Source organism: Delphinapterus leucas, chromosome 15 (assembly GCF_059928025.1).
Source record: "Delphinapterus leucas isolate spDelLeu-1000000601 "Yukka" chromosome 15, BTC_Dleu_Yukka2, whole genome shotgun sequence".
Taxonomy (NCBI): Eukaryota; Metazoa; Chordata; class Mammalia; order Artiodactyla; family Monodontidae; genus Delphinapterus; species Delphinapterus leucas.
This window is the reverse complement of record NC_143143.1, coordinates 39,314,493-39,338,909: the sequence shown is the minus strand read 5'-3', so window position 1 is coordinate 39,338,909 and position 24,417 is coordinate 39,314,493. Positions and strand designations below refer to the sequence as shown.

Genomic DNA, 24,417 nt, shown 5'->3' with positions numbered 1-24,417 from the left:
CACTTTTAAAGCCAGCAGGAGATCTAGGTTGGAAATGGTTTCCTAACTGTAGCCGACGCCATCAGTGTCCTGTGACCCCTGCCATTTCTGGGCACACCCGTCCATGTCGTGGCTGCCCACACCTGCAGCCCAGCCTGAGGGTGTCCTTGCTGGAGGCCACTCTACCCCAAGGCAGGCTGTACATGCTGGGGAGAGAGAACCTGTCCCACCCAGGGTGCTCTCCGCGGTGCTACTGGAGCAGGCGAACAAAGACTCCAGCTCCCGAGGGCCAGGGTAAATGGGAGGTGTGTGTTGCTCTGTCCCGCACCTTGTCTGGCCACGTGGACTCTGGATGCCCACAGTGGTGACTGGCTGGATGACCCCTCTCCCCCTTGTCATCATCATCTTCCCTCCCCTGCAGCTGGGGAGTCACCTCCCACTTTTCATGGGGTCACCGTTCCTGAGGGCAACCTCCCAAATAACTCCTTTTCCAGTGAAACCCAAACTAAAATGAAAACAAGGTTTACTCTGCCCGCTTTGAAACCCAGACATTAAGGCAGGCGAGTGGTGGTGTTTTGCTGTATGCATCCTTTTTTATTATGTTTGCTCTGTGGACAGTTTTGTCTCCTGCCTTAACATTTTCCTCATGTTTCTCATCCTTGGTCATGATGATTTTTTTTTTTTCCCCTCAGCCCCTGGCGATGATTTTTCTATTGTTTCTGAGAGTTTGACTTTTCTGTATCTAAGTGACACCACGCACTATTCATCTTTCTCTGTCTGGCTTATCTCACTGAACATAATGTCCTCAAGGTCCATCCATGTTGTTGCAAATGGTAGGATTTCCTCTTTCTCCTGGCTGAATAATAATCCATTGTAGATATATACCACACCTCTTTTATCCATTCATTTGTTGGTGGACACTTAAGTTGTTTCCATGTCCTGGCGATGGTGAATAGTGCTACAGTGGACATGGCTGTGGAGATATCTCTCTGAGATCCTGATTTTATTTCCTTTGGATAAATACTCACAGTGGGATTGCTCGATCCTACAGAAAGGTCTGTCTTTAAGTTTTCGAGGAACCTCCATACTGTTTGCCACAGTGGCTGCACCAATTTACATTCCCACCAACAGTGCACAAGGGTCCCCTTTTCTCCACACCCTCGCCCGCATTTGTTACCTTTTGTCTATTTGATAATGCCCATTCTGACAGGTGTGAGGTGATCTCTCCTTTCTATGTGGTTGTGATTTGCATTTTTCTGATGATTGGTGATGGTTAACATCTTCTCATGTGTCTGTCGGCCCTTTGTACATCTTTGGAAAAATGCCTGTTCGGTTCCTCTGCCCATTTTTGAATTGTGTTGTTGGTTTTTTGCCGTTGGGTGGTGCAGGATGACTTTTAATGGCTTCATAGTGGGAGGCTCTGGCTGGGCTGTGACCGACTGGTGCTGTGTCTGCCCCTCACCCTGCAGGCATTCGCCCCTACAAATGTGACGTCTGCCACAAAGCCTTCACCCAGCGTTGCTCCTTGGAATCCCACCTGAAGAAGATCCATGGGGTGCAGCAGCAGTATGCCTACAAGCAGCGCCGGGACAAGCTGTACGTCTGCGAAGACTGTGGCTACACGGGCCCCACCCAGGAGGACCTGTACCTGCATGTGAATGGTGCCCACCCGGGCAGCGCGTTCCTCAAAAAGACATCCAAGAAACTGGCAGCCCTCTTGCAAAACAAGCTGACATCCACGCTCCAGGGCAATGCCAACCTGAGCGAGGAGGAGGAGAAGTAGGAGAGGGCGTGGATGCCAATGCTGCCACGTGTCCACAGATTCCCAGTCTTGAGGGCCCCCTGACCCACGGGCTCTTTCTAAGTCCAAGTGTTCCGTCCATCTCTCTGTCCTCTGGGGGCCTTGATGGGGGGCTCCGTTCCAAGGCTCTCAGTGATAACAGTGGCTTCAGACCCCCCGTAACCCGTATCCTCAGGAACACTGTCACATGAATGAAAGCTTGTGGATGGTTATGATCACCGTCTGGGGTTTGGGTTTTTTTTTGTTTTGTTTTGTTTTTTTTTTTTTTTTTAGGATTTTCACACATGGAGGCAGGGGTGTTCTTAAGAGAGACACCCCTTGGAGAGATTGATATGGTGCCTTGAAATAAAAGTACTTCCACTTGAAATGCTCCTCCAGCAGGGAAAATGAATCCTATTATTCTGAAAGAGTTAGCAGGAATTATTTTAATAAAGGAAACGTCCTGGTGACATTTTCCTGATCAGAATGAAACAGGAGAGCGTTGACCTGTAGCTCCCTGTCCAGGGCATATCGTGGGACCTTCGACTTCAGGTTATTTGGGGGTTGATGTTTTGTACTAGTGGGTGGGTTTGAAGAAGGGCATCTTGAGCGTTGGGTAAAGGTAAACAGACAGCTGGTGACAAGACAGCCCCACACGTGGCTGCCAGGCAGAGGCGCTGGGCTCAGCTTGGCAGGCGGCTCACAGATGCTCTTTGGGCCAGGGTGTTGCTGCAGAGATGCTCTGGCCTCCAGGACCGGGCCTGCTGGCTGAAGGCCATCCCCCCTCCGTGAGTCCAGCACCAGGGACATCGTGGACATCGCGGGGCCGAGGCTGGAGCATGAGGAGACCCTGGGGGCCCTCAGTGCCCCTGCAGGGGGGCGGGGGGGGGAGGTGATGGCGGCGTCAGCATCTCCTTCCGGGCATGTGACTGCTGCGCGAGGTGACCTTTGGCCACCTGCACCTTCTCGTGTGGGAGGTTAACAATAAAGCCGACGGGGGGATGGGGCGAGTGTGTGAGGTGGTCTCCAGGGTCTTTCTGTGCCTGCAGGGGCTGGAGGAAGGACCTAGAACTCTCAGGAGCCTCTGTGGCCGGGAGGGATTGAATTGTAGGAGGTGTGGATCAGCTGTGCCTGGGCGCTGACGGGGCGGTGCGCGCAGGCTCATTTCCACTCTGAAAGTCAAGGAAGTCTTTCTTTGGGAACGTTTGGATGGTGAGGCCATTTTCTTTCTTATTTCCTCCCTCCCATCCGTTATCCTCCCTTGCTCCTCTCCTCCCCTCCCCCCTTCCCTCCCACCTTCTCTCCCTACTTCTCCCCCCTGCCCCCTCCCCTGCCACCACTGTGGGCAGGGCCTCATGTCAGGATCCGGGCAGTTTAAGTGGTACATCCCGTATAACTCAACATTTCTTTGCTGAGTCAGCACTTTTCTTTCGGAAGGAAGGAAGGGAGAGAGGGAGGAAATAAACCCTCTTTCCGAGCACCTACGATGCACCGGGCACTGAACCAGGCACCCCTCGCTGCATGATGTCCTCTAGAGCACTCCTGGGGGGTCAGCATCCCTGTGCCAGGTGGTTGGGGGCAGGGGAGGCAACCACAGAGGCCGTCGGCCGGGCTGGCCGCTGGAGGAAGGGTCCTGGGCCCCTAAGTCTGGTCAGAACTCCTTTTTCCCTCCCTCTCCCCACCCTCCCTTCAAAAAGGAAAGACAAGGCCTCAGGTCCAGTGTTGGCTACACAAGAGGCAAACGTGAGACTAGGGCAGGCTTTGGGGGATCCTCACCCCTCCGGCTTCTCTGAAGGTAAGACTCAGTGCTGTGGGCCAGCCTGAGGGGCCACCATGGGTCCTGCTCTGCTGCATCTGAAGGTCTGGGTGTTTGGGCCGAGGCTGCAGTTCCACGTGGTCTAAATGGCCACGTTCGAGCATCAGCAGTGGCAGGGTTGCCCTTGGGACCCACAGTGGCATGTGGGGTGTGGTGGTTGCCCAGTGCAGCCTCAAGGGACACAGCCAGTGCTGAGGGCTCAGCCCTGGTCCAGTGGGCAAACTGGGTTGTGTCTCAGCAGTTGATAGAGGGGAGAGAGGCTAGAAGGTGGCTGATTTGCCTTCCTCAGTTACCTGGCATTCCTGTAAAGGAATATCTCAATGACTGGCTGGGCCAGCTGGCCTGTGGCCGGTTTTGCATAGGGAATTGTGAACTAGCTGACGTGGTGGTCTCTTTAGGGTCAGATTTTTATTAAACAGAACTCTTCTGGTGGCATGTGACAGAAACTCAGTTTAAAATGACTTTAACAGAAGAAAAGAATGTATTAGTTGTAACGTCTAGGGTTTTTCCAGCTTCAGGGGTGGCTGGATCTAGGTGCTTAAATCATATCCTTTATCTTTCTGTCTTTTATCCAGTTTTCCTCCAGGTGGCTTCTTTCTCAGGCAGATTCAAGTGGGGGCTGGATGGCCATCCACTGCTCTGGACGTCTGTGCAGCAGCCAGCAGAAGGGGGGTTTATCTTTTAGCCAAAGATCCTGGGCTGATGCTTCCTGTGTCTGACTGGCCCCGTCTGTCTCTTGTCATCATCTCTCCCCTCCAACCCTAGCCAATCACTGTGCTCTGCTGGCCCAGGCCTGAGCCACGTGCTCCTGCCTCCTCCGAAGCAGGGCTGGAGAGAGCAGGCTGGCTACACCTCTGGCTTGGGAGGGATGGGAAAGTGCTTCCCCGGCAGAAAGCAGGGTGCAGTGCCCAGGGAGGAAATGGAGGTTGGGTAGGTGTACCAGCTAAGACAAGGCACAGCTGCTGGAACAAAGACTCCCAGCATGTGGTATGGCTTAAAGAAGAGAGAAGGGTGTTTCTTCCTCACCTAGCAGCTCTGGGTTGGCAGGTAGTTCTCCTCCATACAATCACTCAGGGACTGGGACCTCTTTTTTTTTTTTTTTTTTTTTAATAAATGTATTTATTTATTTATTTTTGGCTGCTTTGGGTCTTCGTTGCTGCACGCGGGCTCTCTCTAGTTGCGGTGAGCGGGGGCTACTCTTCGTTGCGGTGCACGGGCTTCTCATGGCGGTGGCTTCTCTTGTTGGGGAGCACAGGCTCTAGGCGTGCAGGCTTCTGTAGTTGTGGCACGGGCTCAGTAGTTGTGGCTCGTGGGCTCTAGAGTGCAGGCTCAGTAGTTGTGGCGCACGGGCTTAGTTGCTTCGCGGTATGTGGGATCTTCCTGGACCAGGGCTCGAACCCGTGTGCCCTACGTTGGCAGGCAGATGCTTAACCACTGCGCCACCAGGGAAGTCCTGGAACCTCTTTCATCTGTTGCCCTGGGACCTTGTGAACATGTGCATGGTTGGAGCTGGGGTTCTGGTTTTCAGCCAGTAAGAATTGTTCTGGTTTGGTTTCCTCCAGAAGCTGCTTCTGAGTCAAGAGTTCAAGTTCAAGTTGCTGGCTTAGCAGGTGATCCCAGAAAGCAACAGATGTAGGGAGGTGGGGAAGTGGGACAGGAAAAGAAAGACAACGAATGCAAGGGCTGTAACCAGAGAAGTTACTGATGTGGGCAGTTGGAGCTTAATCCAAGAGGGGATTGCTGGGAGACTGTTCCCCCACAGGAGGGGCATAGCAAGCCATGGTCCACTAGCTCCCCATGCCTGGGGGTTTGGTTGAGGGTGCTGGCACTGGAGGCATTCCTTTCTGGGCGCTTCCAACCTGCCCTGTGCACTGGCCAGGCATGCTTCCTGTGCCAGGAAAAGCCATCAGGCAGAGTTCAAGGGCTTGGCCGTGAGCAATCTTATGTACCAGCCACATACAGCAGATGCCGAGGGGACATGGGTGGGGCAGCCCTGGGTCTGGTACAGGTGTGGACGCGTCACACCCACCCTCTGAAGCTGCTGCCCGGACGTGGCACACAGCCCTTCCACTCACATTCCAGGGTGAGGATTTTGCCATGTTACCTGGCGGACAGAAAAATGCAGCTTCTCAGCCACAGGCTCTTGTATGCCAGAGCGGGGGACGGATTATGGGAGCAACTCTGCGGTCTCTGGCGTGGCAGGCAGAGCCAGCTGACGATCACCCGAGCCTCTGACCCCCTCCTCCTCCCAACCCTGTTTGTTTGTCCTGCTCTCAGCCAGTTGTCAGGAAATTCAGCTACAGTCTCCAGGGTCATGATTTAGGGCACTGGTTCTCAGGTTGGCAGCCCTGGAACCTTAAGTCTGTAAGTGGTGAGGGTGGAGATGGATGAGCTATTGTCAGTATCTTCTGTCCCTCATTGGAAACCATCTACTAGCCTGTACGAAGTCTACCCAGCAACGTCTTTGCTTTTGGTTGGTGTTAGGTCAGCACCTAGTATGGAAACTGATTCTTGTGCTCATCAGAAGTGCCCCTGGTGGTTTGTTTCAGAGAGAGGGATCTGTTATCAACCTATGTGCTTTATTTGGTTGATGTCTTAGGTTGGGTTCCTTGAAGCAGCAGTGATTTACTGGGGGAGGCTCTCAGGAGAAACCAATGAGGAGGTGAGGGATGCAAGTTACAACAGAGAGAAACCAGGCAAGGCTGTGGGTTCCGCTGGAGTCTAGCCTCAGCCCGATCCCAGGGGGAGCTCTGGAGTGTGAGGTGCCATAGACAGTGTCCCACCGCGAGGCCAGGGGCCGGCCGTTGGCTGTGGCTTATCCCTGGGCCGGGGAGGGGGAAGGCAGGACCACCGGCTGTTCAGCAGCCAACCCTTTTGGAACCTGGGGGTGGTTCACGTGGAGGTTTCCAGGGTGAGGGAGGGAGAAATCACAGGAGTGGATTCTTAGGGGTGAAGGAGATTTGAGGTCCAATAGCTATACTTTGATAAGGGCCCTCTTTGGGAGCTAAAGGAGTGAATCACTTACTGCAAATTATGTGGTGTTTGGGGGGGAAATAAAAAATGTTTTTAGATGTATGCAGAGAAATGTCTTCCCCCCAGATTCGCTTCTCATCTGCCAGACCTCTCTGCTGTCGTCATCAGCCACTCTTAGCTTCTTGTGCACCTTTCTTGAGTTTCTTTACTCACACAGAAGCAAATAGGAATATATGTATCCTTGTTCCCCACTGCTGTTTTTAAAATTAACGTATAGCATTATGCATACTCTTCGGAACCTTGCATTTTTCTTTTTTGAATTTTATTTATTTTTTATTGAAGTATAGTTCATTTACAGTGTTGTGTTGGTTTCTGGTGTACAGCAAAGTGATTCAGTTATACCTATATATTCTTTTCCATATTCTTTTCCATTACAGTTCATTAAAAGATATTGAATATAGTTCCCTGTGCTATACAATAGGACCGTGTTGTTTATCTATTTTATATATAGTAGTTTGTATCTGCTAATCCCAAACCCCTAATTTATCCTTCCCCCCTCCATTTTTCTTTTAATAATACATCTAGTAGCTCTTTCCATAGTAGTACAAAAAAGTGATCTCATTCTTCTTTATAGCTATCTGTTATTGTATTGTATGGATGTACCATAACTTAGGTTATCTGTCTTCTACTGATGGACATTTATGTTGTTTCCAAAGTTTTGCTACTACGAAGAATGCTACAGTGAGTAACTCTGTACATTTGTGATTTCACATATGTGCAGACATATATCTGTGGGATAAATTCCCAGAAATGCGATTGTTAGGGCTAAGGGTGGACCTGCCATAACATTGATCAACATGGCCCAATTGCCCAGCATGGAGACGTACCAATTTGATTAGCAGTCCCACCAACAAAGTGTAAGACGGCCCTTCTCCCCACCACCCTGCTGACCTTATATTGCCATGGTTTGGGATTTGGACCAATCTGATAGGGAGAAATAGTTTCTCTGTGTAATTTTGTTTTACGTTTTTCTTATTCTGTGTGAAAGAGGTTACATAGCTTTTCACATGATTAAGGGCTGTTTGTAGTTCCTTTTCCTGGGAGCTGCCCAAATGCCCAGTTTTCTGTGGGGTGGTTGGTCTTTTTTTCTGCCCAACCTGTAGGAATTTGTTTGTTTTGAATATATCGGGAAGTTTTGTTCTTTGTGGTCGAAGTTGCTGGTTTTCTCCCTGATCGTCGTCATCTATTCTTCAATTTTGCTCATGCTGTTTTTTTTGTTTTTTGTTTTTGGGCCAAGCAGAAGTTTTGTGATGTTTATGTAGTTTGAATTGATCCATCTTTTTCTTTTATGGCTGCTGGAGACCGAGTCATACTTAGAAAGGCCTTCCCACTCCAAGGTTGTACCGGAATCCTGTCATGCTTTTTTCTAGGACTTTAACGGTTTCATTTTATCACGTATAAATCTTTGATCCATTTGGACTATTTCCTGGCGTATAGTGGGAGGTATGGATCCAACTTTATCATTTTCCAGATGGCTGACAAGAGATATTTTTTAACAGGGAGCTGGTCCAAAACACACCAGAAAACGCTGTCTTCAGGAAAAGGTCTTATGCCTCAGCAGAAGGTATTGCAAATTATAGTGAGGAGCAGTTTTCTTTAATTAGCAGAGATTCATTTGTTCAGCGAGTATTAACTGAGCGCCCACTGTGTGTTCGGTACTTTTCTAAATACTGAGGCTGGAAGAAATGGACCCAAGTCCTTGCTCTCCGGGAGCGCCTATTCTACTGGGGGGAGACAGATAAGAAATAAGCAAATATAGACTGTGTTATTTTGTTTTCTGATTTTTTTGGGTTTTTTGGCTGCACTGTGCAGCTTGTGGGATCTTAGTTCCCCGACCAGGGGTTGGATCCAGGCCCAGGGCAGTGAAAGCACCAAGTCCTAACCACTGGACCGCCAGGGAATTCCCCTATGTTAACTAGTATAGAAAAAATAAAATTTGGTGTTCCAGTTACTATGGCTATAAAAACTGTGTCAAAACTTCGGGGCTCTCTGGGGCAGGCATTGGGACAGGGTGCAGCACAGGGGCAGAGGGGATGGCTCTCCTCTGCTCCAGGGCGTCTGGGCCCGTGGACTGTCTGAGGGCTTGTTCACTCGTGCATCTGGGGGCCGATGCTGGCTGTCACCTGGGGTCTCGATTCCCCTCGCTGTGGGCCTCTCCTTACAGGGTCTCTCTGTGGGTTTCCTCCAACGTGGTGGGTTCCCAGGGGCGTGTTCTGAAGCCTCCGGAGTCCTGCAGGGTCACTTCTGCCGCATTTTATGTCAGAAGCGAGTCCCTAAGGCTGGTTCACATTGAGGGGAGGGAAATGAGTCTCCCTTTTGATGGGAGGAGTGGTTCTAGAAGAGCTTATGGGAACCATCCATGTTGCTACGGCCCTTTTTAGAAAATGGAATCTGCCACCTACAGCAAGGAGGCTGGGACCAGGATGGACAGGCGATGTTGGTGGGGAGTGTTGGTGTTTTGTTTTTGGGGGGCAGGGACGTGTGGCCTGGAAGAGGTGAGGACAGAGGGAAGAGCAAAGGCCGAGGCCGGGAAGCAGGAGCACGTGCAGCCTGCCTGAGAGCAGGGGGTGAGGAGAGCTGGGGCGAGTGTTGACAGGTCAGGGAGGTTGGGGGCAGCAGGCAGCCACTGCAGGCGGTCTGAAGACATCAGCTTTTCTTCTGAATGAATCAGGAAACCATTGAGAGCTTTGAGCTGAAGAGTAACAAGATCTCACTTAGGTTTGAGCGGACTGGCTGTGGCTGCTGTGGGAACAGATTTGGAGGTGGGAGGCCTGGGTGGAGGTGGGGAGGCCAGCTAGGAGGCCACTGCAGAAATGCATTACACAAGGAACGTTTGGACCAGGGTGATGGTGGAGGGAGGTGGCAGGAATGTCCAGATGCCAGATATGTTTTTTTTTTTCGGTTCGCGGGCCTCTCACTGTTGTGGCCTTTCCCGTTGCGGAGCACAGGCTCCGGATGCACAAGCTCAGCGGCCATGCATCACGGGCCCAGCCGCTCCGCGGCATGTGGGATCTTCCCGGACCAGGGCACGAACCCGTGTCCCCTGCATTGGCAGGCGGACTCTCAACCACTGCGCCACCGGAAGCCCCGGATGTGTTTTTGAAAGTAGTGCTAATGGGGTTTATTGATGAGTTGGACGTGGGTTATCGACAGACCATACAGCTTTCTTTGTCTGGGGCAGTTCCAGCATATATATGAACAACACGATCATCACCCTGGTGATGAGAAAGAGAGAGGAGTCAAGGATGGCTCCAGAGTTTTTGTGCAAGCGTCGCAGTGCCACTTACTGAGGTGGGGCCGACCAAGCGAGAGGAGCTGGGTTGGGGAAGGGTGGGGTCAGGAGTTCTGGTTTTGAGCTTTTCAAGCTGCTGGTGAGCCATCCACGTTGCCTGGGAAGGTGGGAGCTCCCTCCTGAGGTCGGAGGTGGAGATGGGAACCTGAGCCTCGCTGGAGCAGAGAGCGAGAAGCCACAAGGCTGGATGCTGTCCTTCCAGCGAAGAGAAGCACCGCGGGCACGTGGGCACGCCGGCGTGGAGGTTAGGGAGTGAAGGGGGGACCCAGTGATGGGGACTTAAAAGGAGCTGTCATCGGACAGGAGGGACGCGGTGGAGGCAGTGGGGCGGGTGCACCTTCACGGGTGTTTTCCGTCACCAGTGGGCACCTGCTCATCCCTTTGAACGAAAATCTTTCTCCGTTGTGTGTATTTCCTCATCTTCAGCGAAGGACTGTGAACACAATCTGATCTGTTACGAGTGACCTGGTCACTTTATAAACGTCGCCTGTGGTCACACCGTTTGTGTGCAAGCCTTGGCGAGGCGCCGTGGCCCACCGGCTGCTTGTTCCCGTGCCCTGCAGCCCAGGCCGTCCCACCTGCCGCTGCACGAAGCATCTGCCCTCCCCCGGCCGTCACTTTCTCCTTGTCCTCTCACCGCGCCTCTTGCTTTCATCCAGGACTTGTCTGATGACCGGCTCGTGGGGCACCCTGGAATCACAGGTGACGCGGGGGCTGTCCTGTGACCTTTGGTCCCTGTTTAGGCTGCTTTCCTTACCTCTTTATTTTCCCTGGATAATTGCTTCCTGGAACGTGACTTTTGGATAAGCGGAGTGAACTGTAAAAGTTATTCTGATTCACCTGGTTATACAGCAGCAACTAACATAACAGTGTAAAGCAATTATACCTCAATAACGATGTTAAAAAAAAAGTTATTCTGCTGCCAACTTAATTATGTTGTTCACTGTTTACTAGGCAGCCCCACCCCACGTGTCTCAAATGTCGTGTTAGACCCGGGGTGGGGGGCTGCAGGGAGTGACCCATCAGTTCACTCGTACAAGTATTAGTCATGGGCCTACAGACAAAGCAGGCAAAAAACCCTACCTGTCTGTTTACAGTACATTTTGATTTACAGAAGGTAGGACATAGATAAATTAGTGAAACATGGAGCGTGTAGGGGGTGCTCAGTGCTGTGGAGTCACACAGCAGAGAAGGTGCCTGCGAGAGCCGGGTGGTGGGGGGCTGTGGGTGAAACAGGTGGTCCTGGGCCTTGGTGGGAAGGTGACGGGGAGTCTGCACCCAAAAGCTTGGGATCCAGTAGCATCGAGATCACATGACTGTTGTGGGTCACGGCATGTTTGGTGCTTCCCGTCACGCCGAGGTCAACTCCCTGCTCCCCTTCCATGGCCCGCAGGCCTCCCCCTGACCCCGTGGCCCAGAGCTCAGCTCCAGCCTCGGTGACTTTGCTTTCCTCTCACACCCCAGGCACAGTCCTGCCTCAGGACATTTGCACGCCCTTGACTGCAACATGCCTCTCTCCTTCACTTTATTCTGGTCTCTGCTCGAATGTTGCACAATCGATGAGGCCTTCTGGGTGGCCGGCCCCCAGTGCTCTGCCCCCTGTGCAGCCCCCTCCCACGCCGAATCTGTGTTGACCCCGTGACACTAACCAACACTGTGTCAGACGTGATGCTGTGCTACTCCAGGCCTAAGCCTAAAGATGGCCTGGCAGCTTCTGCTTTTGAATTTGGGGAGCCTTGAGCTGCCACGTAAGATGTCCGACTACCCTGCTGGAAAGGCTGTGGGAAAGGCCACATGGACAGGCCACCCAGAGAGGGAACAGCCCTGAGCCTGCATGGAGAGAGGGGCCCAGTTCTCCTGATATCCCAGCAGAGCCCTGGCTTCTCGCCATCCTGCCAGGACACAGATGTGTGAATGAATCACCCTGGTTGTTCCCACCCAGGGAAGCCTCAGATGACTGTAGCCCCAGCGAAACTCCACGGGGTGGGGGGTGGGGGAGGGGGCAGAAGAACCACCCAGCTGAGCCCAGTCAGTCCACAGAATCTTTTTTTTTTTTTTTAACATCTTTATTGGGGTATAATTGCTTTACAATGGTGTGTTAGTTTCTGCTTTATAACAAAGTGAATCAGTTATACATATGTTCCCATATCTCTTCCCTCTTGCGTCTCCCTCCCTCCCACCCTCCCTATCCCACCCCTCCAGGCGGTCACAAAGCACCGAGCTGATATCCCTGAGTCCACAGAATCTTGAACGATAATAAATTGATTGTTTTCATCACTTAGTTTTGATGAGGCTGCAAATAACTGGAACCCTGCCCCTGGCCACCCACTCAAATTGCAGCCTCTGTCTCTATTTCCTTTCTTCTGCATTATTTTTCTTCACAGCCCTTAAATTTCCTGACATTTATACATGCATTTGTTTACTATCCATCTCTCCCACTGCCCTGCAATCTCCATGAGGTGGGAATTTTGTTCGTTCTGCTCACGGCTTTATCCCTGGAGCTGAGGACAGTGGCTGGTTCATAACAAGCCCTCCATACATACTTATTGAATGGATGAGTGGATTAGTATCCCCTCTTCTGAGATCAAAATGGCCTTGGTTTTAGAATGACCCTTTTCCTCTAAGAAAAAAAATCCAATCCCCAGCTCGTAAGGGCACACACTGTTCTGTGAGTACCTCCTGTAACTGACCTTAGGCATGAGAATCTGCACATTTTTATTGAACTCCTGCTACATGGAAGACTGCTTGGAAAACTAACATATAAACATTTAAAAATAAAACAGCAACTTTAAACGAATCCAGTTGTGTGTTTGGAGAATCCCCTGTGTTCCCAAAGAGGGGACAAGAAGCAGTAGGTGATGGGAAGCCAGCCAGAGGAAGGGGCGGAGGTACCAGGCACCACGTACCAGGTAGGAGATGCATGGAGGGCTGCTCATGCCTCCCAGGGCCCGCCCTGCACACCCCGCCACGGAATAATCCCCCGGAGAGGCCTCTCGGGCCCCAGAGTCCGGCCTCCTCTGCAGAGGGCCTGAGTCCTGCGGCTGCCACCACGGTCCACACAGTTGCTATTTCGGGTCTCTCCTTGGTTCCATCCGCCTGACGTTTTCTCATCGGATTCCAAGCCCAGTGCACCATTTTAGCTGACGTGGGGGAGTGTTTCGTGGGGACAGCAGATGGATGGGATGACAGCTAGCAGGCTGGTGAGGACAGCTGGGAAGTGCTCCTCCTGTGCCCGAGCTGTTGGCTGTGCACGTGCCCATTGGAGTCTGGATGTGCCTTGGGAGCAGCAGCCTGTGCTGGGGACGCCGTGCGAGCTGCTTCCATGTCCTGTGCTGCTAAGCGTCCTCGTCCATTCATCCAGTCGACCAACTAACTTACGGACTGACCCAGCAGCACACCTGAAACAGTGGCTTATTTGCCCCCAGGAAGTGTGAGGTGGTTGTGGGGAAGTGAAACATAAGAGAAGAAAGCCCGGGGTTAACCGGGAGCAGGTTACCGTTGTGGCCAACCGGGCCTCAGCCCCACTGCGGGGCTCAGGGCACCCCAAGGGGTGGGGAAGCTGGGCTCTTCACTCACCACCTCCTATGCTTCACTGGCTGAGGGTGGACCCCCGGGCGTTACCCTCGTGGAATTCGGTCTGCCTGCAGCCCAACGAAACCTCCAGGCAGAAGTTCTCAGGTTCTTACTAAGATGCCTTAGTCAGCTTGGGCTGGTACAACAAAGTACCATAAATAGGGTAGCTTAGAAACAACAGAGATGTATTTCTCACAGTTCTGGAGGCTGCAAGTCCAAGATCAGCGTGGTAGCATGGTTGGGTTCTAGTGAGGGTCCTTTTCCGGGTTGTAGACAAATTCTCGCCAAATTCTTGTGTCCTCACATGGCAGGAAGAAAGCAAGCCAGCTCTTCTTCCTGTAAGGCCACTAATTCCATCATGAGGGCTCCACCCTCATGACCTAATCACCTGCCAAAGGCCTCACTTCCAAACAACATCGCTTTGGGATTGAGGCTTCAACATACGAGTTTGAGGGGACACGGCCCATTGCACCATGGTTTCGAACAGCGAGCGCTGAGGGGACGCGGACAGGGCGAGGCGGGGTTTGCTACACCGACCAGCACTGCCTGCGCGTCCGCTGCACGTGAGGTGTGGTGCCAGACCTGGGGGTAGAAGAAACACAAACCGTCTAGTGGGGGCAGTGGCTGTATGAGCAGATGAGGTGGACACTAACGCAGAGGCCTGGTTCAGACACCACGGGAGGCAGACCACACTGAGGGCCGCGAGGAGCTTCGCAGGGCAGGGGACGTGAGCCACCTCTTGACAGCCGCATGAAGTTCAGGGTCATGTGCGCGTGGTCAGCCGCTCACAGCGTCTCTGCCTCACGTGGCGGCTGCCTTCTGTGAGGCTGGACGGCTGGGATACTTGCTCCCCCAGGCATTCAGCAAAGGGGGCTGGACTCAGGCAGCCCCACATCCCAGGGTGACACCTTTGGTGCCAGGTGGGGAGGGACAGCAGCCCAGTGGCCCTGGTGACCAATCAGAGGGTCCTGGCATTGGAAGTGGTCGGAGAGGCCCCTGGCCCTGCCTCCTTGCCCAAGTCGTGTCTGGCTAGCTCCTTGCTTTTAAGACCACACGGGTGGGGAGTGTGCCCACGCTTTGTCACCTGTGCCAGTGATTAAGGAGCAGACCATCCCTTCCTTGTGCCCACTTTTTCATGCCTGGCCTCAGGGAATATCCTTATGACCTGCTCTGTTTACACAGTAGCTTACAGATTAAGAAGCAAAGTGACATACACGCTCATGATCGGTTCTTACAGCCACTCCGTAAGGCAGGTAAGAAGTTATTAGCTTTGGGAAACCAAGGTTTCCCAAATGCCAACGGATGGGCCCGAGGTGACGTAGCCAGGACGTGGCAGGTCCAGGAGGCACACCCGGGTCCTTGTCCCATGTGTCTCCCTCGTTTTAGAGCCCCCCAGAGGCCCAAGGGCCGTCACGAGGGTGGGAGGGGGCTAAACAGGCCATTCTCTCCCTCTGGTCTCTGGTCGGGCCTCAGCATTTCCCAGATGGCTTGAGACCATATTGTGTGCTGCCCATGTGCTACTCTAAATAACACGAGCACGCAGTGAAAAAGGCCTCTTTTCTCTCCGTATTGAGAAGAAAACCGCTGTAGGCTGTACCTTTTGGCCCTTCTTTTGCTCGAATACCTTCTTTAACCAAGAGAAAGCAGGCCTCAGATTTGGCCTTCGGAAAGCAAGGGAACTGAGTTAGAATGAATAGCACTGTTTTGTTTTTCTTGTATTTATTATACGGCTGCCTTCTGTTTACAGCGAGTCATAGCTGTTTTTCAAGGTGGTAGTGAGATACAGTTTGCTTTTGAAATAAATTTCTTTAAATAAGAAGAGTGAACCTGTTGAAAGAAAAACATCGTGTAAATAATTGTCTAAGTGGGGACCTCCCTGGTGGCACAGTGGTTAAGAGTCCGCCTGCCAATGCAGGGGACACGGGTTTGAGCCCTGGCCCGGGAAGATCCCATATGCTGCGGAGCAACTAAGCCTGCGCACCGCAATGAAGAGTAGCCCCCGCTCGCTGCAACTAGAGAAAGCCTGCGCACAGCGCCAAAGACCCAACGCAGCCAAAGATAAATAAATACAATAAATAAATTTATTTTTAAAAAATTGTCTAATGGCCCTCACATATGGTAAAAGACCTGGTGGTGGCACAGGAGTGACTGAAGTTTAGGAAATACTCGTATCCAATAGAGATTAAACGTCTTCATTATTCATAACAATAAAACAGCTACTACTGAGTATCGGTTATATGCCAGGGACTTTAAATTTGTTATTTCTAATCTTTATAAAAACCCTATGAAGTAGTTATTTTTTTAAATAATCTTTTACTTTTCTTTATTTTATTTTTTGGCTGCATTGGGTCTTTGTTGCTGAGCATGGGCTTTTTCTAGTTTCAGCAAGTGGGGGCTACTCTTCGTTGCAGTGCGCAGGCTTCTCATTGTGGTGGCTTCTCTTGTTGCAGAGCATGGGCTCTAGGCACGTGGGCTTCAGTAGTTGTGGCGTGTGGGCTCAGTAGTTGTGGAGCGTGGGCTCTAGAGTGCGTGCAGGCTCAGTAGTTGTGGCACACAGGCTTCATTGCTCCGCAGCATGTGGGATCTTCCCAGACCAGGGATCGAACCCATGATTCCTTGCATTGGCAGGTGGATTCTTAACCACTGGACCACCAGGGAAGTCCTAGACTTTGTTTTCTTTTTTTAACTTTCACTATCCCATTCATTTAGTGACAGTACTGACTTAAAGACATGTTATATGACATTTCAGCAACACTGCTTTTTTGACACCCTTAATCTTCCGTGGAACATTTCTGTACAGATCCATTAACAGGTATCTCTGTCTTTGATGAACAGTATCTAACATTTTCGTGCACTCATCTTCCTCAGCTGTGATCTTAGAACTCTTCACAGCAGACAGTCCAAGGCCCTGGCTTGGAAGGACGTTTCACTGGGGCTCAGCTCAGCCCTCGGAGGCAGTTTGCGGGCACATCTCTGACGCCTACCTGCTCCTGAGCCTTCTCCCCTGGAGGATGAGGGTCGCTCAAGGAAAGCCTGCCCGGCTGGAGCCACAGAATCCCGCCACTTTATAAACAGCCTCGTTCCTAATCTACCTCCCTGCTCCTTTCTGAGCCAGCGACCCAGTGCACTGGCTGGAAGATTCTGTCCAGAACTGTGCAGACGGGTCTCCATGCCGCTGCACCAGGAAAAGTGAGGACAAAATCACAAGCTGCCTCAAAAGGGGAGAAGAGAAGAACTCTCACGCAGTTGCTTCAATTCAAACCAGCTGTGAGTGACTAAAATGCCCAGTTTATCCCAAGGTATACGTGGGTCCACTCACATTTGGCTCTAGGCCCCCAACTGCAGTCCACTTCTCCCACCACTAGATGGCAATCCCGTTTTTTAAAATTAATTAATTTATTTATGTATTTATTTTTGGCTGCGTTGGGTCTTCGCTGCTGCGTGCGGGCCTTCTTTAATTGCGTCCAGCGGGGGCTGCTCTTCGTTGCGGTGCGCGGGCTTCTTATTGCAGTGGCTTCTCGTTGCAGAGCACGGGCTCCAGGTGTGCAGGCTTCAGTAGTTGTGGCACGCAGGCTCAGTAGTTGTGGTGCACGGGCTTAGTTGCTCCGCGGCATGTGGGATCTTCCTGGACCAGGGCTCGAACCCGTGTCCCCTGCATTGGCAGGCGGGTTCTTAACCACTGTGCCACCAGGGAAGCCCGGCAATTGTGGGTTTTTTTTTGGTTTTGTTTTTGGTTTTGCGGTACGCGAGCCTCTCACCGTTGTGGCCTCTCCCGTTGCGGAGCGCAGGCTCCAGACGCGCAGGCTCAGCAGTCATGGCTCACGGGCCTAGCCGCTCCATGGTATGTGGGATCTTCCTGGAGCGGGGCACGAACCTGTGTCCCCTGCATCGGCAGGCGGACTCCCAACCACTGCGCCACCAGGGAAGCCCGTCGGCAATCGTGTTTTAAAGCAGATTTTATTCAAGCAATAACACTGTTGAAGTTAAAAAGTAAAAAATAACTGTTTTCACCCCATTATGTTGGAATAAGTCTTAAACCCTTTTGTGAGTGAAGATGAGGGAAAACAGGACGTTTCAGCAGCCACTGGTGGGCGCGTGAGCTGACATCGCACTTGTCGGGGGACTGGGCAGTGATGCTCACGCCCTGCACGTCCTGGGACCTGGCAGACATGGCAGGTCTCACCCTTGATAAGGACGAGGATGGCCAACATGTACTGTGTTCCTGCTGTGTGCCAGGCACGAAGCCTCATTTAATCCCCACAACTCTAAGAAGTACTATTATTTCCCCTCAATTTACAAATGAGGAAGTCAGCCGCAGAAAGGTCAGGTAACTCACCCAAGGTCACAGAGCTCGCAAGTGGCAGAGCCACAACCCACACCCTGCTTCCACTGCGCTGCACACGGCTCGTGTTCCAGGAAACAGGTACACCTGGGGGTGCTCACTGAAGCACTGTCTGCAGCAGGGAAACACTGTTGATCTAACAGCCCACGGGCGAGACCGTAAAGCACAAGGGGACAAGGCAGGGCGCTTGGGAGCCGTGCGCTAGATTTAGTGGTGGTCAACCTGGATGATCTCAGAGACTGATGTTGAGACACAGCAGTAAAAACCAAACACAGAAATTAGAGCTGTGTTATTCATGACGACCAGCACAGGTATAAGTAGTAAGACTATAAAAGGATACGCTCGAAATAGCGCACCCCGTTTATGATGGTGTTTGTCTCAGGGGAGAGGCAAGTGGGATTAGGGAAAACGGCTTTTATCTGTAGTGTCTATTATCTTTTTTCTCTCTCTTCCTCCCTCCCTCTTGAGCAAAAAGGAAAAAACTCAAACCCTACTCTAACTCAGAAAAGCATTTTATGATTGATCTTCACAAACACATTTCTTTTTTAAAATATTTATTTGGCTGCGCCGCGTCTTAACTGCAGCATGCAGGATCTTAGTTGCGGCATGCAGGATCTCAGTTAAGGCATGTGGGATCTAGTTCCTCGACCAGGGATTTAACCTGGGCCCCCTGCACTGGGAGCGTGGAGTCTTACTCACTGGACTGCAGGGAAGTCCCCACAAACGCAATTCTTACACCTGACAGCTGTGACTGTCAAGGCAACAGGTGAGCCTTTGCTCAGGCAGGGTATCTCCCCAGAGATTCCCTCAGGCTCCCTCCTCGGGTGTAAATAGCTCATGAGTTCAGCAGGTTAGGCCTCCAGCCACAGCACATCTTTGTTAACCTGGAAAAGAAGGATGGAGGGAAAGGAAGGGAGCCCGGGAGTCAGTTCTGCCTTTTACTTAGTAATTGGTTTGCTTTAAGACAGTGCTTCTCTTTAGGACACCAGCTCCAAACAACTGAAGTGTTTCTTTAAACATAAAAGTTCCAACTGTTCCCTTGCTTCGCTTTTTGTGTGTAGGAGGAGGGTAGGGTAGGTTACGATCAAATGTTTAATTGCTCAGGTGGAAAGGTCAGTGATTAAAACAAATTTCCCCCCTCCAACTTCTTCTAAAGCTGTAGGCAAATTGGTTACCTAGAAACACAATGACTTATGACTAACCGGCCTCCTGTATTGACCAGGGTCAACACATATGAAACCATAGGTCATTCGTTGACAAGTTTTCCTAGAACTCTGAAAGGTTTATAGAGGTTAATGTTCCCAGATTAACGGGGGCTAATGGCTCTGAACAAGAAGCCAGGTCTGAGGGGAAAAAAATCGAAAACTGGTTTTTAGTGCCAGCATGGAGCTTTTGCCAGCTGCCAAATGCATTAATAAGAATGTGTAGGGAATTCCCTGGTGGTCCAGTGGTTAGGACTCTGCACTTTCACTGCTGGGGCCTGGGTTCAATCCCTAGTCGGGGAACTAAGATCCCACAAGCCACACAGCCGGGGGGCGGGGGGGGGTGGCAGGGCGGGGAAGAAGTGTAGAATTGCAGAGGAAAGGTGGAATAGCTTGGCGTGCAGATTAGCTTTGACTCTAACGGATTGCCTCAAAGCTCAGGACAGTAAGGCTCTGTTCTGCACTTCTGTGAGGAGGCCTCAGAAAAGCAATCTATACTTCCTTTTACAAATACTTTAATTATCCTGTTGCAAATCCTGTTTCCCTTCCCTGGAGTTTAATATGCCACATCGCTTAGGGGAACAAATGGTTCCAAGTATTAGGAACACCCACGATAGTTCTGGAAGAGCTGTGACTCCGTGAGAAACTTCCTCTTCTGCCGTAGTAGCGAGACAAGCTCTTTTCAGTTGACCTCCCCCGCTCAGGGGACTGAGAGCCTCCTTCACTGGTGAGCCTGAGGCGTGTGGTGGATGCAGGGAGGAACCGGTGCAGTTCCGGAGGCCTTAACTGTTCTCACCCCCACCCCCACCACACCTTCCCGGTCGGTTGGACTGAGGGTCTTTCATGGAACAATTCGCGCCACCTCAGCTTGGGAGACTTGGGACAGAGTGACAGGTCCGAGGTGTGTTTATCTTAAGCCGAGAGAGCCTGCTGGGTCTGGGCTCCCCAACTCTAGGGTGAGGCTTGGTGGAGCAGTGGTCACACCTGCTGGGACAACTCCGAATGCTCTCACTTGGTTTCTGACTTTGGAAATTACAGGCTACAGGAATATACGCTGCTTGAAAAATATGTGAGGTGTGTGGAGTCAACACCAGGTCTCCCTCAATCCTCCCCCCTCCTACCCGAAGCTTACTTTCCGTGTGAGGTGACCGTGGTCAAGGGCACCTCCTTCGTGTGTGCATGTACATACAACACACCCCAGAGCTACTGGGTCAATGGTAAAATTCTGAATTTAGAAACAAAATCTAAACAATTCCAGGTTTGTGAAATCACTCTAAATGCACAAATTTAAATGAAAAGCAAAACCAAAAGCCTCATTCCTTAATCACATCTTATATTTTATTTCTTATAATTAATGGCTAACGAAGGAAAAAAGTGTTTGTAGCACCCTACTATTTTAAGACAGCAACTGTAACTTAAATGCTAATCTACTCCATAAAACAGGGAGCCTTCCCCCAGGGCTGTAGTGGGCGTTTATTAAGTCTCCCGAACCCAGGGGCAACTAGTCAGTTTTATTACTTATTAAACATAGGAAAAAATTACATGTTATTATTGTTTCCCATAGCTGGAAAATTCCACAAACAATACATTTTCTACATGTACACAATCCCTTGACTCAAACCAGAAGCTAGCTACCAAAATACCTACAATTACGATTCTCAGACTGGAGCCTGGCTGCTTCTGAGGGTTATTTGGTGGGATGTCAAGGGGCATTGCCCACGATAATGTGAGTGTGCTCCATCTGTCCAGAGAGCAATGTCTACTTGAGGCTAAGGAATCATGTTTATTTTTCAAAAATGTCAAATGGAAGCTTTTTCCCCCAAATTAAATACAGGGAACCACATACATAAAACAAGTTTTAGGAGCCGGCACTGGCAGCAGTAGTTGGCTGATACAAATTCTCACTGCACACATACCCTAGGGGTGCGCACAGCCCTCCCCCCCCGGCGTACCCAGGGGAAATGCTTGGCACACCAAGCCTCACCGCCCTGAATCTCTCAGTTCAAAGACTGGGCGCCCTGCCTGGGACACAGAAAGGTCTATGGGGGTCCAAGAGCCGCCAACATTGTGCCAGTGTTGCTTGCCTTTTTTTCGGGTAAATGCTAGTCAGAGGTAGCAGAGCTGGTCTTTTATGTGCTAAAGTCCAGCTCTTTAAATTTAACTTTTCTGGCTTTGCCTTTTTGGTTGCAATAAATTTCAACAAATTACTAGTTCTGCTTGTGTTACTGCAGCTCTCAGACCCTGTGGCACCTCGTTCCAGATCACAGGCAACAGCGATACATGTTCCCAAACTCTGAGAAAGCCCTGAACGTTCCCACACAGCTTCCTGCCCTTTAATCTAGTTTCTGAATATTCTGGTTCTTTTCCTTCTTTGTATATTCTTCTAGTCGAAGAAGCCACTTTGCCCAGTACTGGGAGCAGAGCTCTGCGTCCATGAAATGTGGGTGGGCAGGGGACCCGTCTTTGTAGGCAACCACGATCAAGCCGCACTGAACCTAGGAAGGAACACAGGGCAATTCCAGCATCTCCACCGTAGCAAGAGAGTTGAGGTCCATTTCCTTCTTACTCCAGGGTACACTCAGAACAAAACAATCTACAGTAACAGCTCCTAACTCAATTTCTAAGGCGGGTTGATGAAAGACTGGCCCAGGATACACAAGAACACAAAGATGACAGTTAAGATGCTAAAGAATGGACTGTGATCGTTAAAGATTAACAACAACAAAAAGCCCAGGAAGAGGGGGAAAGTGCTTTCTGAAGTGGTAGAAGGACAGCAACAGAGTAAGCAGTGGGTTACAAACAGAATAAAACCCTAAGGAGGGAAGGAGCTATAACCCAGCATCGAGCAAAGCTTTAAGTAAGCAGAGGCTCCGCATCCTGACCTGAAAGCTGTAGTTGATGTCATGGTTTATGGCACCAACATACGCCACGACTTGCAGCGGGTTGTCAAATGTATTTTGGATGAAAGGCTTTCGCTTCTCTGATGTCTTCCAATCAATCACACACAGCTTGCCCCTAAAGAGAAACCAAAGGAAGCCCTTGAAGGTAACAGTGCACACTAAAACGCTATTAGGCTAAGCCTCTTCTTACACATAGTTTGCTACTTGTCACCCAACGACTTGCTTCTATTCCCCACATTCCAAGAAGTCAGCTCTCCTGAGCTTTACTTAGGGTTGAAGAGGTGTGACGTTCTCTTTCCTTTGAGCCCCTCATTCAGGTCAGCCACGAGGTATGACGGAAGATGCTTCCTAAGTGCACCCATGGGAGCTGCAGGTGCGGGCCCCGGTGCGAGTGCTGGGAAACAACTTCTCCAGCACAAGCTTCTAAACTTTCTAGACGTTTCTTTGGACCTCCATGGTTTAACAGTTGACAAGGGAATTGAAACTATTATTATCTTAGTTAATTTGGCTTCAAACGTCTATCAGAACGAACCACAACAGACCAGTAGCAAAGTCCCCATCGTTAAAGGACTAAGCATTGTGGTGCCTCAGAAACCAAAGCTGGAGTTCAAACCCATCAACACTTAACAGGCACCAACTATATGCAGAAATATAAATAAGAAGACATGGTCCCTGTCCTAAAAGTTTACACACAGGGCAGGGATATTCCTATTAGGGATATTGGGAAAATAGAAAAATTCCTGCCACTTTTTTTTAGTTAAATAACCAGTACATCCCCCACCCCCACCCCATCCCGGTGGACTTTTACACTTGCCAAGCACAGATGTCAAAAGGGCCGCAGGGTGGGTGCACTGAGAACCGGTGATTCTCAAAGGGCTCTATCTGCTCACTTCAGCTTCAAAACCAGCAGTGTAGAGGGAGATCTGTACAGAGTTACCTTCCTGTCACCGTAGCACTAGATTACAACTTATGCAAGGTATTTATAAAATCTATAAAGTCTAGAATAGCACCGTCTAAAGAAATAAAATGCAAGCTACACACATTATTTACAATTTTCTAGTAGCTACATCCAAAAAGAAAAAAAAAAGTGAAATTTTAATATTTTATTTACCCCAACATATCCAAAATATCATTTCAATATATAATTAATATTAAAAAGTTATTAATGAGGTATTTTACATTCTCTTTTGTACAAAGTCATTGAAATCTAGTTTGTATATTTACAGCATACCTCTGTTTGGACTGGCCACAGTCACGTGCTTAATGATGGCCTTTTATGGCTAAAGGCTACTCTACTGGACGGTGCAGGTATAGAGGTAACATGTCATCTTTATAACTGTTTTCTATTGCTGTAGAGCTTGACAATCTATGCAAATGAAGAGAGGGCCCCAGCATCCCCAGGGCACTACCATTCCCAGTTCTCTCTCTTGAAAAAAATCAAAATAACCCTACAGTAAAGACTTCTGCCACATACCACTGTTTCTAGCAATGTACTATAACTTGTAGAACTTAATAACATGGAAAAAAACTTAGTAGTATAAACCCAAATTAAAATTGTAATGAGACTGTCCACAAATAGCTCTTTAACAAATAAAAAGAGCTAATTTATTTTGCTCAGCCTAATTTATTTTGAAATGCAGGCTGAAATGACAAAACAGTGTTAAAACGCGTGTTCCCTGTGGCCCCGCAATTTCCCTTTTAGGTCTGTACCACAGAGCAACGGTTTGCTATCCTGGGTGCAAGTGACACATGCCTGGAAAATTTAAGAAGTATTCACGCCCAGGCCTACTTCAGATCAACGGAATTTATCCAAACCTCACATATCATTCACCAAAACAAACAAACCAACGAACCCGTGCGCCTGCAGAGAGAAACTCACGACAGAATAGGAAGAGACACGGTCATTGCTGTAGTTTGTAACTGAAAAACTAGAATAACCTGAGTGCTCCCAACAGGGAACTGGATATGGTTCATTCATACCCAACAGCAGTTAAAAAGAGAGAATAGGATCAAGAGAGAATAGGATCAAAATAATGTTGCTAACATTTACTGAGTAGATAGTGTGCATTTTAAGTACCATACAGGGAATGTCTCATTTAACGTCTGTAACAAACCTATGAGGTAGGTACTATTATTTGCCCTATTTTACAGATAAACAAATTGAGGTACAGAGAAGCCAAAGCCAAGTAAGTAGCCCAGGGTTAAGAAGAAAAGCCAGAAACCAAACTCAGGCAGCCTGTCTCCAGAGCCCAGTAACTTTTAACTAGAGTTCCAAGGGTTTCACTCACAGATTTTCCCCTTATCCTGTTGTATCGCTCATATGCTTTTTTCTCTCCTTTTTTTGGGAATAGGGGTAACTGCAGGTTATATCTACCCTTGAAATCTGGAGTAAGTGGTGAAAACAGTAACAGAGCAGCAATAAAAGCCACGGGAAGCTTTATTAAGCTCAGAGTTCCTATCCATGTCAAACATGGCCTGGAAGCCAGGCAAAGAGTTGATT

General features: G+C 50.0%; 2 protein-coding genes across 4 annotated transcripts in view; one reads left to right on the top strand and one right to left on the bottom strand.

Moving 5' to 3' along the window:
* Positions 1-23,136, top strand: part of OVOL2 (ovo like zinc finger 2) — a 47,637-nt gene extending 24,501 nt beyond the window's left edge. For both annotated transcript variants that reach the window (XM_089896486.1, XM_022594262.2), the window contains one exon: positions 1,449-23,136. In XM_089896486.1, coding sequence (XP_089752612.1) covers positions 1,449-1,762 — 314 coding nt within the window. In that variant the 3' untranslated portion in view covers positions 1,763-23,136. The remainder of the gene's footprint in view (positions 1-1,448) is intronic.
* MGME1 (mitochondrial genome maintenance exonuclease 1) overlaps positions 21,243-24,417 on the bottom strand; it is a 9,286-nt gene continuing 6,111 nt past the window's right edge. For both annotated transcript variants that reach the window (XM_022594269.3, XM_022594268.3), the window contains exons 4-5: positions 21,900-22,032; positions 21,243-21,512 (exon numbers count right to left, since the gene is read on the bottom strand). In XM_022594269.3, coding sequence (XP_022449977.2) covers positions 21,351-21,512; positions 21,900-22,032 — 295 coding nt within the window. In that variant the 3' untranslated portion in view covers positions 21,243-21,350. The remainder of the gene's footprint in view (positions 21,513-21,899; positions 22,033-24,417) is intronic.